At 43.2% G+C, this 18,217-nt stretch overlaps 1 protein-coding gene across 6 annotated transcripts in view; it reads right to left on the bottom strand.

Moving 5' to 3' along the window:
* Positions 1-18,217, bottom strand: part of TNRC18 (trinucleotide repeat containing 18) — a 968,701-nt gene that overhangs the window by 59,469 nt on the left and 891,015 nt on the right. For all 6 annotated transcript variants that reach the window (XM_056534534.1, XM_056534539.1, XM_056534536.1 and 3 more), the window contains one exon: positions 12,353-12,589. In XM_056534534.1, the coding sequence (XP_056390509.1) occupies positions 12,353-12,589 (237 nt within the window). The remainder of the gene's footprint in view (positions 1-12,352; positions 12,590-18,217) is intronic.

The raw sequence follows: 18,217 nt of genomic DNA, 5'->3' as shown, positions 1-18,217 counted from the left end.
TATCCGCATCACCACAAAGGCCACCAAATTCACACCTTTTACAACACTGTTATGGAAGATTTCTCCCATATTAACGTACAGAAGTACAGACACCAAAAACGGAACCTCTCAAGATTGGAAAATACAGCTTTGAAAACCCTAAAAGAAAATTTGGAAATAGTCATAAGAGGAGCTGATAAAGGAGGAGGAGTGGTTATCCTCTTACTATAACACTCTATCCTCGGACCCCTCGCCGGAATATTATAAAGAATACACCAACCTAATCACCACAGCATATGGAGATGGACTACTTAACAAAAAAGAGAAGCAATTTTTGACCTCCACAACCCCTCAATTAGCCTTTTTCTACCACCTACCCCAGATACATAAATGTGCTAAGAAACCACCCGGAAGATCCATTATCTCGGGTATTGGCTCCCTGACAAGCCAACTTTCTCATTATCTCGACCTGTTTCTACAAGAAATAGTAACCACCCTGCTCTCGTACCTCAGAGATTTCTCAAGTCTGATTGAGGACCTATCCAGAGTCCCTTGGGAACCCAACTATCTATTCATCACATTGGATGTTGCCTCTCTTTATTCGAACATTGCCCATGATCTGGGCCTGAAGATGACAAGAAAACTCTTACACGAAACTGGCAAGTTTAAGGAAAAACAGATTGACTTTCTTATCAAGAGCCTCCAATTCATACTCTACCACAATGTGTTCTCCTACGGGGACACCCTCTACCACCAAATAAAAGGAACAGCGATGGGGACTCGAGTGGCCCCCAGCTATGCGAATCTGTTCATGGGAGGTTTTGAAGCGGAACATATCATCGGTTCTCTGGCTTTCAACCCTCACATTGTCTACTATAAACGCTACATCAATGACCTATTCATCATTTGGAACGGAGACACCACAACTGCAAACAACTTCATCCAACACCTAAACCAAAACCACTGGGGTTTAGAATTTACACCCACTACGGATCCAATCTCCGTTGTCTTCTTGGACCTCAATGTGAGCCATCAGCATGACAAGATCATAACTAAAACCTACTTCAAAAAAGTTGACACAAACAGCTTCCTAGACTTTCACAGTGCACACTACAAAAAATGGTTGACAAACATTCCTTACAGTCAGTACAGGAGAATCCGCCACAGCCCCTCGGATTACAAAACCCAATAAAAAATTTTACACAACAGATTTAAACAGAAAAACTATCCGTCTTCAATTCTTAAAGAAGCATTCACAGCCAACCTAAACACGGAACAAAAACGTGTACTCTAGAATAAAACATTTACAGCTGTAACTTCATTACGACCTTCAATCAAGATCACAAAAGAATTAGGGAAATCTTCTAAAGAAACTGGGGTACCCTACCTGTGGACCCAATACTGAAAAAACTCCTACCTGAAAAGCCCAAATTGACATTTCGCAGAGGAAAGACCATAAAAAACATACTTGCACCCAGTCGCCTCTTAAAAAAAACAAAAAAAAACTCCAAGACCATCATCACCCCCACTCCGGGGTAATTCAAATGTAGGAGCAAGGGATGTCTCTGTTGCCTCAGTATCGAACATGGGAAGAAATCTTTCACAACCTTGAACATTGGTACCTCCTTTGAGATCAAAACACATCTAGACTGTAGCTCCTCTTACGTAATTTACTTAGTCAACTGCTGTTGCAGACTATATTATGTAGGCAGGACCACACAGACCCTCAGGAAACGCTTGAACGGCCATCGTCACAATTGCAACATCGGACATCTTAAACAAAGCGTCTCCAGACACCTAACGGAGAAGCACAACAAAGACTTTTCATGCATCAGAGTGACCCCCATCGAGCAGATCTCAGAAGACACAGAAAGCAGACAGATCACACTTAACCGCAGGGAAGCATACTCTTCTGAGTGTTGCTGTGTAAGAGGGGGCGTGAAAGAGGAGTTTCAAAAACTGTCATTATCTGTTGTGCGGAGTGAATCTGTGGAGTGGGTGCGACTGCCTATAGTCCACATTCATATTTTGGGTAAGTCTTTCTCTCTTGCACATAGTGGGATAACTGTTAGAGTTTAAGCACCCTTTTTCATTTTTTTTTCTCTCTTCCACCTCTAGGGGAATGTGGAGTAGATCGGGCACAGGTGTATAAATCTTAGCTTGGGACTCTTATTGAGAGCTTGCTCTTCTGAGTGTTGCTGTGTGAGAGGGGGCGTGAAAGAGGAGTTTCAAAAACAGGAGTTTGAAAGCAGGAGGTTGAGATCGCTGTGAGTGTTAATTTCTGAACCCACAAGGTCTACAAAAATTTGAAGTGTAATTTTGACTGTCTGTTTTTGCCTATACATTTGTGAAATCCCCATAACGAGATGGCCTCCATGTTGGAAAATGCAGTCCAATGTAAATCCTGTTCAATGTATGCAATCCTTGAACACTTTGAGGGTGCATATTGTTGTGCGAGATGTGTGCTAGTTGTCCGTTTGGAAGCCCAGATCCTGCATCTAGAGGGGCGACTGGAAACAATGAGAAGCATTAACAACATGGAGAGGAGTCTCCTGCTCACTGAGCAGGCACTCTCGGGAGTAGAGGTGTGGGAGGACAGTGGGACGGAGTTGCAGGACAGTCAGGCAGTTAGCTGGGTTACAGTTAGAAAGCGGGGTAGGGGAAAAAGTGTCAGGGAGGCTAGTCCTGAACTGGCACACCCCAACAAGTTTGCCCACTTGGCAGATGAGGCGGATGCCATTACAGAGCTAGCAGAACTGCAGCAGGATATTGCCTCTGACCGCCAGGGGGGCGTCTGCTCCAGTAAGGAGGGAGGGAGAAGTACAGGGCAGGCCAGACAGGTACTAGTGGTGGGGGACTCAATTATTAGGGGTACAGACAGGGCGATCCGTCACAAAGACCGGGATCGCCAAACAGTGTGTTGTCTGCCTGGCGCACGAGTTCGGCACATCGCGGATCAGGTTGACAGGTTGCTGGGCGGGGCTGGAGAGGACCCAGCAGTCATGGCACATATTGGCACCAATGACAAAGTAAGAGGTAGGTGGAGTGTCCTTAAAAATGATTTCAGTGACTTAGGCCGCAAGCTTAAGGCAAGGACCTCCAAGGTAGTATTTTCTGAAATACTACCAGTACCTTGAGCCGCACCAGAGAGGCAGCGGGAGATCAGGGAGGTAAACAAGTGGCTCAGAAGCTGGTGTAGGAAGGAAGGATTTGGGTTCATGGAGAACTGGGCTGACTTCGCTGTCGGTCACCGGCTCTACCATAGGGACGGGCTACACCTCAATGGGGAGGGTGCAGCTGTGCTTGGGGAGAAGATGGCTAGAAGGGTGGAGGAGTGTTTAAACTAGGGACTTGGGGGGAGGGAACCTACAGCAAAGAGGGAGAAGATAGTGTAGATAGAGAGGTGGAAATTATAAATGTACCGGGGGGTGGAGCGGAGGGAGGGGTTAGAATAGTTAATAGGAATAGGCTTCATAGGAAAATAAAACTTACACCCTTGAATCCCATTAACCCCAATAACATAAAGGATGGAAATGTAAAGTGTGTGTTCACAAATGCCAGAAGCCTAGCAAATAAAATTGGGGAGCTTGAGGCCTTAATACTGGAGGAACATATTGATATAGTTGGGGTCACTGAGACATGGCTGGACACCTCGCATGACTGGGCTGTCAATCTGCAGGGGTTTACATTGTGGTGTAGAAAAGGTGGTGGAGTCTCTCTGTATGTTAGAAGTGGTATAAAAGTCAGTGTGAACGATGCCATAGTGTGTGATGATTCTGAGGATGTGGAATCACTGTGGGTAGAATTACAAAAGGAGGGAAATACTGAAAAAATAATACTTGGTGTAATCTACAGACCCCCTAATATCACTGAAGACATAGAAGGTCGGCTGCATAAACAAATAGAGAGGGCAGCCCGGGCAGGTACAGTGGTAATAATGGGAGATTTTAACTATCCAGATATAGATTGGGGTCCGGGGTTGGCTAAAACTACAAAGGGGCGACAATTCCTAAATTTATTGCAGGATAATTTTATGGGCCAGTTTGTGGAGGACCCAACAAGAAGTGATGCCTTGTTGGATCTGATCATTTCCAACAAAGCAGAGCTGGTTGGTAATGTAACTGTGCGGGAAAACCTTGGTGATAGCGACCACAATATAGTTACTTTTGACTTAAAATGTAGAAAACAAAGACAGGCGGGGAGGGCAAACTTCCCTGGGCTGAGGGCTGCACTACAGGACATAGACTGGGGGGAGGTGTTCTCAAATACTGATACAGAAGGTAAATGGGACATCTTTAAATCAACTCTAAATAACTATACAGCTAAATATATACCAAAGGGGAACAAATATAAACGATTAAAACTAAATCCTACATGGCTGACAAATGATGTTAAAAGAGCAATAAACAACAAAAAAATTGCCTTCAAAAAATACAAATCTGATGGGTCAGCTATAACATTTAAACAGTACAAAGAGCTTAATAAAATCTGTAAAAATGTAATAAAAACAGCAACAATTAAAAATGAGAGACAGGTGGCCAAAGAAACCAAAACTAATCCTAAATATTTTTTTAGATATATAAATGCAAAAAAAAACAAGGACAGAGCATGTAGGACCCCTTAATAATGATAATGGGGAGGTTGAGACAGGCGATAAAGAGAAAGCGGAGCTACTGAATGGGTTCTTTAGTTCTGTATATACCGTATATACTCGAGTATAAGCCGACCCGAGTATAAGCCGAGACCCCTAATTTCAACCCAAAATCCCAGGAAAAGTTATTGACTCGAGTATAAGCCTAGGGTGGGAAATACATCATCCCCCCCTGTCATCATCCAGACCCGTCATTAACATCCTCATCATCATCAGCGCCTGTCATCATCAAGACCCTCATCATTATCACCTGTCATCATCCCCTTGTCATCATCCCACACATCCCCCCTTCATCATCCCCTTGTCATCATCCCCACCCCCCTTCATCATTCCCTTGTCATCATCCCCACCCCCCTTCATCATCCCCTTGTAATCATCCCACACCCCCCCTTCATCATCCCCTTGTCATCATCCCCACCCCCCTTCATCATCCCACACCCCCCTTCATCATCCTCTTGTCATCATCCCACACCCCCCCTTCATCATCCTCTTGTCATCATCCGCCCTCAGTGGTCTTCAACCTGCGGACCTCCAGAGGTTTCAAAACTACAACTCCCAGCAAGCCCGGGCAGCCATCGGCTGCTATCTTCACCGGGGGCGCCTCTTCTCCGCGCTTCGGGCCCAGAATAGAGGCGTTGCCTTGACAATGACGCAGAAGTACGTTGGCAATGAACGTACCTCTGCGTCGTTGTCAAGGCAACGTAACTATTCTGGGGCCGGGCCCGAAGCGCTTAGAAGAGGCCTCCCCGGTGAAGATAGCAGCCCGGAACCACTATCCCACCGGACCACCTCCTCTCCGGACAGTCCTGCAGCACCGGACCAGCGCCGAGTGGAGGTGAGTACTGTACAGAACTAAAGGGGGGTGAGAGGGGGCTGGATGATGTCGAAGGCCGCAGTGGTCTTCAACCTGCGGACCTCCGAAGGTTTTAAAACTACAACTCCCAGCAAGCCCGGACAGCCGATGGCTGCCCGGGCTTGCTGGGAGTTGTAGTTTTGAAACCTCTGGAGGTCCGCAGGTTGAAGACCACTGCGGGTGGAGAGTTCACTCGAGTATAAGCCGAGGGGGGTGTTTTCAGCACGAAAAATCGTGCTGAAAAACTCGGCTTATACTCGAGTATATACGGTACTAGGGAAGAAGGAGCTGACATTGGCCAGGTCAGTGCTGGTAACACATCATGTAATGTACTGAACTGGCTTAATGTAGAGATGGTACAAGGTAAGTTAAGTAATATAAATGTAAGCAAATCTCCAGGGCCAGATGGATTGCACCCAAGAGTTCTTAGAGAGGTAAGTTCAGTAATATCTGTACCCCTGTTCATGATATTTAGAGATTCACTGGTGTCTGGTATTGTGCCAAGGGACTGGCGCAAGGCGAATGTGGTGTCAATCTTCAAAAAGGGCTCTAGGTCTTCCCCAGGAAACTATAGACCGGTAAGTTTAACGTGCATTGTGGGAACCACAATGTTTGAAGGACTTATAAGGGATTACATACAGGAATACATAGGGGATAATTGTATTATAAATGATAGCCAGCATGGGTTTACTAAGGATAGAAGTTGTCAAACCAATCTAATTTGCTTTTATGAAGAGGTGAGTAGAAGCCTTGACAGAGGAATGGCTGTGGATATAGGGGGAGATTTATCAAAACCTGTGCAGAGGAAAACTTGCCCAGTTGCCCATAGCAACCAATCAGCTCACTTGAAAAATGAAAGTGATCTGATTGGTTGCTATGGGCAACTGGACAACTTTTCCTCTGCACAGGTTTTGATAAATCTCCCCCATAGTGTTTCTGGATTTTGCTAAAGCGTTTGATACTGTCCCTCATAGATGTCTGACAGGTAAGTTAAGGTCTTTGGGTTTGGAAATTTTAGTTTGTAACTGGATTGAACACTGGCTCATGGATCGTACCCAGAGAGTGGTGGTCAATGATTCGTACTCTGATTGGTCCCCGGTAATTAGTGGTGTACCCCAAGGTTCTGTACTGGGACCGCTGTTGTTTAATTTATTTATCAATGATATAGAGGATGGTATTAACAGCTCTGTTTCTATATTTGCAGATGACACCAAGCTTTGTAGCACAGTACAGTCTATAGAGGATGTGTATAGGTTACAAGATGACTTGGATAGACTAAGTGTCTGGGCATCCACTTGGCAAATGAGGTTCAATGGGGATAGATGTAAAGTTATGCATCTGTAAAATTATGCAAAGTACTAATAACTTGCATGCGTCGTATGTCTTAGGGGGGATTAAACTGGCAGAGTCACTGGTAGAGAAGGATCTGGGTGTACTTGTAGATCACAGACTACAGAATAGCATGCAATGTCAGGCTGCTGCTTCCAAGGCCGGCAGGATATTGTCATGTATCAAAAGAGGCATGGACTCAGGGACAGGGACATAATACTCCCCCTTTATAAAGCATTGGTACGGCCTCACCTGGAATATGCTGTTCAGTTTTGGTCACCTGTCCATAAAAGGGACACTGTGGAGCTGGAAAGGGTGCAGAGACGCGCGACTAAACTGATATGGGGCATGGAACATCTTAGCTATGAGGAGCGATTAAAGGAGTTACAATTGTTTAGTCTTGAGAAGAGACGTTTAAGGGGGGATATGATAAACGTATATAAGTATATTAATGGCCCATACAAAAAATATGGAGAAAAACTGTTCCAGGTTAAACCCCCCCCAAAGTACGAGGGGGCACTCCCTCCGTCTGGAGAAGAAAAGGTTTAGTCTCAAGGTTCGACACGCCTTCTTTACCATGAGAACTGTGAACTTATGGAACAGTCTACCTCAGGAATTGGTCACAGCAGGAAAAATTAACAGCTTTAAAACAGGATTAGATACATTCCTGGAACAAAATAACATTAATGCTTATGAAGAAATATAAAATCCCATTCCTTCCCCAATATCGCGCCACACCCCCTACCCTTCAATTCCCTGGTTGATGGACATATGTCTCTTTTCGACCGTACTAACAATGTAAAATGTCTCACCCCAGAAGGCCTCAATGAGTGCATAGAATTTTAAACACCCATCCACCATGGATCCCCCCCTCCCCCCCATTTTTTGGACACTGCCATACCTCTTGGTTTCCCACACATCCCTCCCTGGTTCCCCATCCATCCCATGTCCCATCCTCCCCCCTTTTTCTTTTCCTTCCCTCTCTGCCCCCCCCCTACCAACCCGGCCACCTTTCCCTGCCACACCCTTTCTCCCCCCCCCCCATCTTCCCTGCCACCCTCATCCCAATTCCTCACCCCCTCCTCTCTCCACTTACCCCCCACACCTCCCTCAATATATCCAGAGGCCTCTGCGTCATCTGCAGTAGCCTCTACGGCACCATCTCCAAATCCTTGGTATCTTTTTCAGTTTGGAGTTCCATTCCTCCTCTACCATCACCCTCTTTCCCCTCTGTCCCACTGTTCCCATGCCTCCACTTTCCATTCTCTCCAGTTTCTATTTCCTCTGATCCCCTGCCCCTCTCCTCGTGCTTTCCACTTTCATCTATTTTTTCCCTCTGTCCTACTGTTCCTATCCCCCCACTTTACTTTCTTTCTGGTTCCCATTCCCTTTGTTTCCCTGTCCCTCCCTTTATGCTCTTCACTTTCATCATTTCTCATCCCTCTTTTTTGTTCCTCTCTGCTTCTTTCCGCTTTCTTCCCCCTCTACCCTACTCTCTCTCCTCAAGAGTTCCCCCCTCCTCCTTCTTCCAGCATCTAACTGTATCACACCACTTTACCCACTATGGGCCGCCACACGCGCCTCCCGCTGTTTCTGATCGCGCAGCTCACCCAGCTGCCACACGCCGGACCGGAAGTTGCATATTGCGCACTTCCGGTTATTCCCCCCAGTGCTCATATATAAGACAGGACGCCGCGATCCACACAGCCACGCCACCACAGCACATCATAGGCTTCAGGACGCTGGAATGTAAGTAAAACTCAAGTTCTCCCTCCCCTCCCTCTGTATTTATGCTATGTCTGTCCCCACACACTCCCCCCCCCCCCCCCTCCCAACCTAGGACATATCCCCCTCTGGATATCTTCTGGGCACACATGTTTGGACAAACCTCCCCCCCCCCCTGATGCCAATAACTTTTACAGCAATAGGACATGGTACTCCCACATAGGACCCTGTTTTTCCGGTATACCTAAGGAATTTTGTTTTTCCGGCATATCTATGGGACTTTGTTTTGCTGCTCATTTATTTTCACGCATATCTCAACCTGGGATATTTGATACCTTTGGATACTGTTGGACTTATTTTTGCACTATTTATTTCTATGATATCTATAACAACTGAACTCCGTTTTTTCAGCATGTTTATTTCCATGTGCATATACCTGCATATTGTGTACTGACTGCACACTAGGCTCATAGGCCCCCTAGACATACATATATACTCCCACATATATATATATATATATATATATATATATGCTTTTATTAGATATGTTCACATTAATTTTATTTTTTATTTTTTTTGCTGTGAGTGGCTGTTATTCTTCCACTCCCCTCGCAGCACACACATTTTTATCCATTTTTACCTGCCACATATACTTCTATGGTTCCCCCCTACCCTGTATATTCTTTTACATATATATACGTATATACACAAATTTTACGAAATATTCTTAATGCCCTCACTTTCATGTGTAATGACTTTTATCCTTGTACCCATTGTGCTATCCTCTTAGCATTTGTTTTATGGACCTGAAGAAGGCACATGCTGGTGCCGAAACGCGTTGTCCGATTGTTCTAAACCACAATAAACTGTCCTGTGCTTTATTGGCGTTCCGAATCCTTTTATTCCAACAGTAGCGCTCGTCTAGGACCCCCGCTTTTTCTACTCTCCTTTTCCTGGTTTCATTATTTCCGTACCCTTTCGCGGTCACGGACAGGGGGTCTCAAGCAGCACAACTGCTGCTACTACCTTCCACTTCACACTCGCCAGGTGAGGTGCTGTCACCTGCGCCAGCACACATATTGGTTTTACGGGACTCCCAAGTACACATCAGGAATGATCCACGCTCGATTAATACAGTGTTAGGGTCCTACTACAATGAGCTTAATTTGGCACCTCCTGCCCCCACGGCTGCAGCGGTAAAGTTTCTAGGGGGCCTTACTCTGCTGACTTTGACGGAGGAGCAACGTCAGGAGCTGAATGCAGAAGTGATGGAGGAGGAGGTTAAGGCGGCAATCAGATCCCTGGCTAATGGCACGGTGCCCGAACCAGATGGCTATCTGAGCGAGTTTTAAAAATCCCTAGTCGATCGGATTGCCCCCACCTTAACCGCATACTTCAACGAAGTCTTGCAGACAGGAATGCTGTCCTCCTCGGCTAAATTGGCTTGTAGTAAAGCACTTCCAAAACCGGGTAAGGATCCCTTGGATCCTGGCTCATACCGACCCATTTCACTGATGTACCAGGATGTAAAATTGCTCTCAAAATTTATGGCATACCGATTGGCCAAATTTTTGCCCTCTCTAATAGGGGATCATCAGGTGCGCTGTATTAAAATTCGCTCAGCAGTTACAAACATCCGTGAGGTTCTGGCAGTCATGGATAGTGTCAGATGCCAGCCTCAGCCAAATTACCCCCCGCACTGCTCGCATTTGATGCTGAGAAGGCATTTGACAATGTATGGTGGGACTGGCTGGGGCTGGTGCTGACCAAGTTTGGGTCGCTTTAGCTCCTTCATAGCAGGCCTCTATGATGGTCTCATGGTCTCACCGCCAGACTATGCACCAAGGGTATCCTTTCCCCACCCCTTACCTTATCAAAAGGAACGCGCCAGGGCTGCACCCTGTCACAGCAATGGCTTGGTGGTGTACTCACTGCACTAAAAAGTATGGAGGGATGAGTAGGGGATGTTGGGGAAGGGGTGAATTATAAAGGATAGGGGTGAAGAAGGGATACACTATAAAGCAGTGGTGTCCAAACTGTCCACCTCAAGCTGTTGCAAAACCATAACTCACAGCATGTCTGGACATTTGTTTGTTGTCCAGGCATGCTGGGAGCTAAAGTTTTGCAAAAGCTGGAGTTGTACTGTTTGGAGACCTGGGCTATGAAGGATGGGGGTGAGAAGGGGATACACTCACCCCTATTACACTCACCCCTTTGGTTTCTTCAAGCTCCATGTAGCCAGAGGGGATGAAATGACGGCTCACTTCATGACTCCTACTGACTGTGCTGCAGAAAGGAGAATCAAGGGTCTACAGGTCCAGGGAGGAAGAGGAGGATTACAGCCTAGGCAAGTGAAGGAGCATCCCAGTGACACAACGGGACTTGCATTATCTTTGATGTCACTGTGTGCTACTGCAGTGCTGGTCTGTAGTCCACCTTGGATTTGCTTCCTGCTCGCACAGTTAATAGTATTCCAGTATTAACTAATTACTGTGCGAGCAGGAGGACTTTGCATTCAGCATTACAACATTTCAATTGGGGGGCACAGCATGATTTAAGGGGGGGGGGGGATTGCCCCCTCTGGCCCCCCATGACTGTAAGAGATCACACTGCAGCACTGTCGAAAATTAGTATTTACGTTAGTATTTACACAAAGAATAACTGTCCAGAGGTGGTCAGAGATTGGAGGAAAACGTTAATAGCATGGCAATGCATTATAAGTGGTAAAATATGTATCCTCACCCTCCACGGGGGACATTACTGCCCCCAGAGATGGTGAAGATATGAAGTTATAAAGTCCCCACCCAAGCCACCCCATAAGTAGTCGCCTTGGTGGGGTCTTATACTCACCAGGGTCCCATCAGTCTAGCCACAGTCACGTGCCCTCGGCTTGTCTGACGGCCTGCATCAATGCTCTGTTCTGTCTGCTTAGGAAGCAAAGCGTTGACGCGTGCCATCAATTAAGCCAAGGGGGCGTGACTAAGGCTGGACCGACAGGGAGCAACAGGACCTTGGTGAGTATAATTCCCCGCCGGGAGACTACCCACAGGCGGGCCGGGAGGGCATTTATATCTTCACCATCCCTGGGGGCAGTAATATCCCCCGAGGATGGTGAGGATACAGTTTTTACAATATATAACGCGTTGCCAAGCATTAGTATTTTTTTTTTAATCAACTGGTGCCAGATAGTTCAACAGATTTGTAAATTACTTCTATTTAAAAATCTTATTCCTTCCAGTACTTATCAGCTGCTGTATGCTCCACAGGAAGTTATTTTCTTTTTGAATTTCTTTTCTGTCTCTCTGCTGAAACCTCTGTCCGTATCAAGAACACAAATGTGTGCTAACAACAGGCAGCTGACAGCAAATTGCAATTTACAAATATGTTAGGAATAGCATAGCCTATGAAATGGAGGGAAGTGACCATTTAGGTTGGACTAGGTATGATGGCACTTTAAAAAGTCTGCAGTTCCTTCAATCTTGGCTCTCTCTCTGCAACTGAAGGGCACACATAAAATATTCATTGTATATTGCAAAGTTAAATAGCATTTTAATATATTTTCCATATCAACTCGCACATATTTCATCTGTACAGCTCTGTGAGACAGAGTAAATCAATAAATATCTAAATAAAATACAGAACAGAACAAATGACTAAATGACTGCACTCTTATACAGAACACATTTTGAAAAATAGTATACCTCTTTTTGTACAAGTATATAGCTTTATTTGTTGAAACCATAAACATACAACTTTAAATACAGTGAATTCATATAGAAAAGTAATATCGTTCAAAGTGAATAGTTTCAACTTACCCCACATTCATTAAGCTTTTTTCCAGGACTAGTCTCCTCTGGATGATAAAACCACTTAACTCTCACAACCATGTTGTTCCCCCAAGACTCCCACATGCTCTGGATACATCCAATATATGGTAAATTTGGACGTCCTGCTGACAAGAACACTGCACAGTCCCCAATCCGTATAATTTCTTTTCCACGGACAATCGCTTTGTAAAATAACTTCCGGGCTTTACCTTTCATTCCTCTCCTCTGAAAAGAATATAAAGGAATTATATATAATTATAATAATTACTCCCCAAAGCAGAAGCACTAAAGTATGTATATAGTTATGTCAAAAATGTATTTTGTCATGGTAAAGCATTAGACAAATGTTTACTTATCAGTCAAATCCCACAAAAAATGTTAAATGTTATATATATAAATATATATATATATATATATATATACACATACCTAATCCTTATTATGTACATATCATTTTTGTGTCTAGCACCTATATTTCTGTCACAAATACCTTCTTTCTGTTGTTCACTTGGATTTTTATCCTGTGCTTTGGAGGGGGTATGTCTGCTTCTTGCCCTCACTCTGCATGACTCATCTTCCTCCCTGAGTCTGCTGTGCAGTACTGGGTCGCTTCTCTGCAACCCCCCTCCTCTCTGTTTTCAGACAGGAGTCTGATAGGACAGGAGTGAGCACAGAGGAGTGCTAGTCCCGCCCTCACTTACTGGACTTTTCCCTTCCTGTGCTTCAGCTTGGACAAAGGTGTTGCTGCAGCTGGACAGGAATGTGTTCTGGATGGTATGTGAACCCCTAGGGGTGTTTTGTTTATAAACCATGATTTATATAAAAAGGAAACCAATTGTTTTTATAAAGTATATTACAAAGGTAAACGTTTTGACAAGATATACAACATATAAAAAGTTATTTTAATCTGACAGTGTCTATTTAGGTTTGGCTTGGCTGTTTCTCTTAGGGAGCATTCACATCACATTTGGGGAAACAGCAGTCAGATCCAACAGGAGAATTTAAAAACCCGTCTGCTGCCGTATCACCACCAGAACCTTGCCACACCCCATTCCAATGAGTCGGACGAAGTCAGCAAATTTTTGGACCACATTTTTTTGCTGGACTGAAACTACGGCAGACCATGGTTTTCAGTCCAGCAACAAAACCGGAGTCATCTAAAAATGACTCCATCTGGCTCATTCAAGTGAATGGGGGGCGGTGTGGGTCTCCAAAATGTCATGTGAATGACCCCTTATTGAGTTTTCTTTTTTTTTGTCTTAAATCAGGTAATTTTTATTTGACCCTTACGAACGCAGGACTTTTTTTCATTTTTGCACTTTCGCTTTTTCCCTCTCGCCTTCTAATAGCAATAACACTTTTCTACCTATAGACCCATATAAGGGCTTGTTTTTTGCGCCACCAATTGTACCTTGTAAGGACATCACTCATTTTACCACCAAATCTAAAACAAAAAAAGGATTTGTGGGCTGTATAAATGACATGTTATCTTTATTCTGTAGGTCCATATGATTAAGCCCTTAAGGATCGGGGGTTTTTCCGTTTTTGCATTTTTGTTTTTTGCTCCTTGCCTTTAAAAAATCATAACTCTTTCAATTTTGCACATAAAATCCATATTATGGCTTATTTTTTGCACCACCAATTCTACTTTGTAATGACGTCAGTCATTGTGCCCAAAAATCTACGGTGAAACGGAAAAAAAAATCATTGTTAGACAAAATTGGAAAAAAAAACGCTGTTTTGTAACTTTTGGGGGCTTCCGTTTCTACGTAGTACATTTTTCGGTAAAAATGACACCTGATATTTATTCTGTAGATCCATACGGTTAAAATGATACCCTACTTATATAGGTTTGATTTTGTCGTACTTCTGGAAAAAAATCATAACTTCATGCAGTAAAATTAATACGTTTAAAATTGTCATTTCTGACCCCTATAACTTTTTTATTTTTCCGTGTATGGGGCAGTATGAGGGCTCATTTTTTGTGCCGTGATCTGAAGTTTTTAACGGTGCCATTTTTGCATTGATAGAACTTATTGATCGCTTTTTATTCATTTTTTCATGATATAAAAAGTGACCAAAAAATGCACTATTTTGGACTTTGGAATTTTTTTGCGCGCACGCCATTGACCGTGCGGTTTAATTAACTATATATTTTTATAATTCGGACATTTCCGCACACGGCGATACCATATATGTTTATTTATATTTTTATTTACACTGTGCTTTTTTTTATGGGAAAAGGGGGGTGATTCAAACTTTTAATAGGGAAGGGGTTAAATGATATTTATTTACTTTTTTTTTGCAGTGTTATAGCTCCCATAGGGACCTATAACACTGCTCACACTGATCTTTATCATTGATCACTGGTTTGTCATAAGAAACCAGTGATCGATGATTCTGCCGCTTGACTGCTCATGCCTGGATCTCAGGCACTGAGCAGTCATTCGGCGATCGGACAGCGAGGAGGCAGGTAGGGGCCCTCCCGCTGTCCTGTAAGCTGTTCGGGATTCCGCAATTTCACCGCAGCTATCCCGAACAGCCCACTGAGCTAACCGGCGTGGTTTCAGTTTCACTTTAGACGCGGCGTTCAACTTTGAACGCCGCGTCTAAAGGGTTAATAGCGCGCGGCAGCGCCATCACTGCCGCGCGCTATTAGCCATGGGTCCCGGCCGTTGTTAGTGTCCTTAAGGGGTTAAAATGATACCCAACTTAAATAAAGGTTTAATTTAATTTTACTACTTAAATATATCTTTTTGTACAAAATTAGTATGCTTAAGGCCCCTTTCACACTGCTGGTATGCGCCGGCAAATTCGGTCGTCAAACTCCCTTTTTATTTTTTTTCCAGTTTGCAGGCTGTAATTTTGCCGGAGCATACCGGCAAATAATGGGTCCTGATAGAGCCCTTTGTACTTCATAGCCGGCGTTATTTTTAGAGAAAAAATAAATAAAAATAACGGGCTTCACACTGCCGGAGGCAGCCAGCAGTTTGAACGTAGCCGAAAATTATCCCCTCCTGACCCCCTATAACTCTTATTTTTCCTCATGTAAGAGGGCTTCTATTTTGTGCCTCTGTGGATAGGGGATATGTTTTTATCCATGGGATGTCTCCAAAACGACATCAGACGTAAATGTACTTCATGGTGCGGTGGTACTTAACACACCATGACGTATATTTACGTCATGGACATGACCGCGAGCACCGATCGTGCTGATGTCCACCATTAACCCCTCAGATGCCGTGATCAATACAGATCATAACATCTGCAGCAGTGCGGTCTGAAAAATGGATGATCAGATCGCCCGTAGCGGATCCACCGGTAATGGCGGACATCTGCGAACGCGCCGATGTCCGCCATTAACCCCTCAGATGCCGTGATCAATACAGATCACGGCATCTGCAGCAGTGCGGTCAGAAAAATGGATCATCGGATAACCCACATCGCTGCCGCGGGGATCCGATCATCTATAATGGTGGAGGGAGGTCCCCTCACCTGCATCCGGCCGTCTCCAGGGGTCTTCTGCTCTGGTCTGGGATCGAGCAGACTAGAGCAAAAGATCGCCGAGAATACTAATCAGTGCTATGCCCTATGCATAGCACTGAACAGTATTAACAATAAAATGATTGCAATAAATAGTCCCCTATGGGGACATAAAAAGTGTAAAAAAATAAAATAAAAAGCAAAAAAAGTAAAAAAAAATTAGAAAAATCCCCTCCCCCCAATAAAAAGGTAAAACGTCAGTTTTTCCCATTTTAACCCAAACAGCGTAAAAAATAATTAATAAACATATTTGGTATCCCCGCGTGCATAAATGATCAACCTATCAAAATATAGTGTTAATTATACCATATGGTGAACGGCGTAAACGTAAAAAAAAAAGTCCCAAATTTCAGCTTTTTTGTCACATTATATTAACAAAATTTATAAAAAATTTATTAAAAGTTTTATATATGCAAATTTGGTATCAATAAAAAGTACAGATCATGGCGCAAAAAATGAGCCTTCATACCACCGCTTATACAAAAAAATTAAAAAGTTATAGGTTGCCAAAATAAAGGGATTTTAAACGTACTAATTTGGTTAAAAAGTTTGAGATTTTTTTTAAGCAGTACAGTAATAGAAAAGTATGTAATCTTGGGTATCATTTTATTCCTATTGACCCACAGAATAAAGAAAACATGTAATTTTTTATGTAAATTTTACAGTGTGAAAACAAAACCTTCCAAATTTTCAATTTTGCCACACAAATAGTATTTTTTTTCTTGTTGCGCCATACATTTTAGGGCAAAATGAGTGCTTCCATTACATAAGACAACTGGTCGCGCAAAAGACAAGCCCCATACTATATAAAATAGTTATGATTTTATGATTTTTAGAAAGCGAGGAGGAAAAAACTAAAATGCAAAAATAAAATTGTCCTGGTCCTTAAGGCCAAAATGGGCTTGGTCCTTAACCACTTGTGGACGGAGCCCATTATGACCCTATGGACGGGAGCATTTTTTTCAAATGTGACCTCTATCACTTTATGCATTAATAACTCTGGGATGCTTTTACTTATAAATTTGATCCCGATATTGTTTTTTCGTGACATATTCTACTTTCAATAAAATTTTTGTCAATACTTGCATAATTTCTTGGTGAAAATTTTGAAAATTTCAGGAAAAATGTGAAAATGTAGCATTTTCCTAATTTGAAGCACTCTACTTGTAAGGAAAGGTGACATGTCAAATAAATTACATATTGATTCACATATACAATATGTTAACTTTATGTTGGCATCGTAAAGTTGACATGTTTTTACTTTTTGAAGACATCAGAGGGCTTCAAAGTATAGCAGCAATTTTCCAATTTCTCATGAAAATTTCTAAATCAGAATTTTTCAGGGACCAGTTAAGTTTTGAAGTGAATATGAGGGTCTTTATGTTGGAAATCCCTTTTAATGGACCCATTATGAAAACTGCACCCCTCAAAGTATTCAAAATGACAGTCAAAAAGTTTGTTAACCCTTTAGGTGTTTCACAGGAATAGCAGCAAAATGGAGGAGAAAAATCAAACTCTCCCTTTTTTACACTAACTTGTTATTGTAGCCCCATTTTTTTTTTTTTTTTACAAGGGGTAAATGGTAAAAAGCCCCCCCCCCCCCCCCCAAAAAAAATACTCATTCATTTTCTCTCGAGTAAGGAAATATGTGGATGTAAAGTGCTCTGTCGGTGCATGAGGCTAGGTTTCCACTTGTTTTTTTTACTGGCAGTTTTTGGAATACTGCCACTGCAGTTTTTGAGCCAAAGCCAGAAATGTATTTAAAAGGAATAGGACATATAAAGGGAGGACTTACACTTCTCCTCCCTCATGGATCCACTTCTGACTTTGGCTCAAAAACTGCAGTGGCAGTATTCAAAAAACTTCCAGAAAAAAACCAAGTGGAAACTTAGCTTTAGAGGGCTCAGAAGGGAAGAAGCGACAATGGCATTTTGGAGAGCGAATTTTGCTGAAATGGTTTTTGGGGGGCATGTCACATTTAGGATGCCCCATGATGCCAGAACAGTAAAAAAAAAACACAAGGCACACTATTTTGCAAACTACACCCCTCAAGGAACGTAACAAGGGGTAAATTGAGTCTTTATCCCCACAAATGATTGACAAACTTTCGTTAAAATGGGACGTAAAAATGAAAAATTTGATTTTTAACACTAAAATGCTGGTGTTGCCCCAAACTTTTCATTTTCACAAGGGGTAATAGGAGAAAATGCCCCCCAAAATTTGTAACCCCATTTCTCTCGAGTAAGGAAATACTTCATATCCGGATGTAAAGTGCTCTGTGGGTGCACTAGAGGGCTCAGAAGGGAAGGA

The sequence above is a fragment of the Hyla sarda genome, chromosome 8, assembly GCF_029499605.1.
Source record: "Hyla sarda isolate aHylSar1 chromosome 8, aHylSar1.hap1, whole genome shotgun sequence".
NCBI classification, from domain to species: Eukaryota; Metazoa; Chordata; class Amphibia; order Anura; family Hylidae; genus Hyla; species Hyla sarda.
Note: the sequence above shows the minus strand (reverse complement) of the source record. Positions and strands in the feature narration are given on the sequence as shown.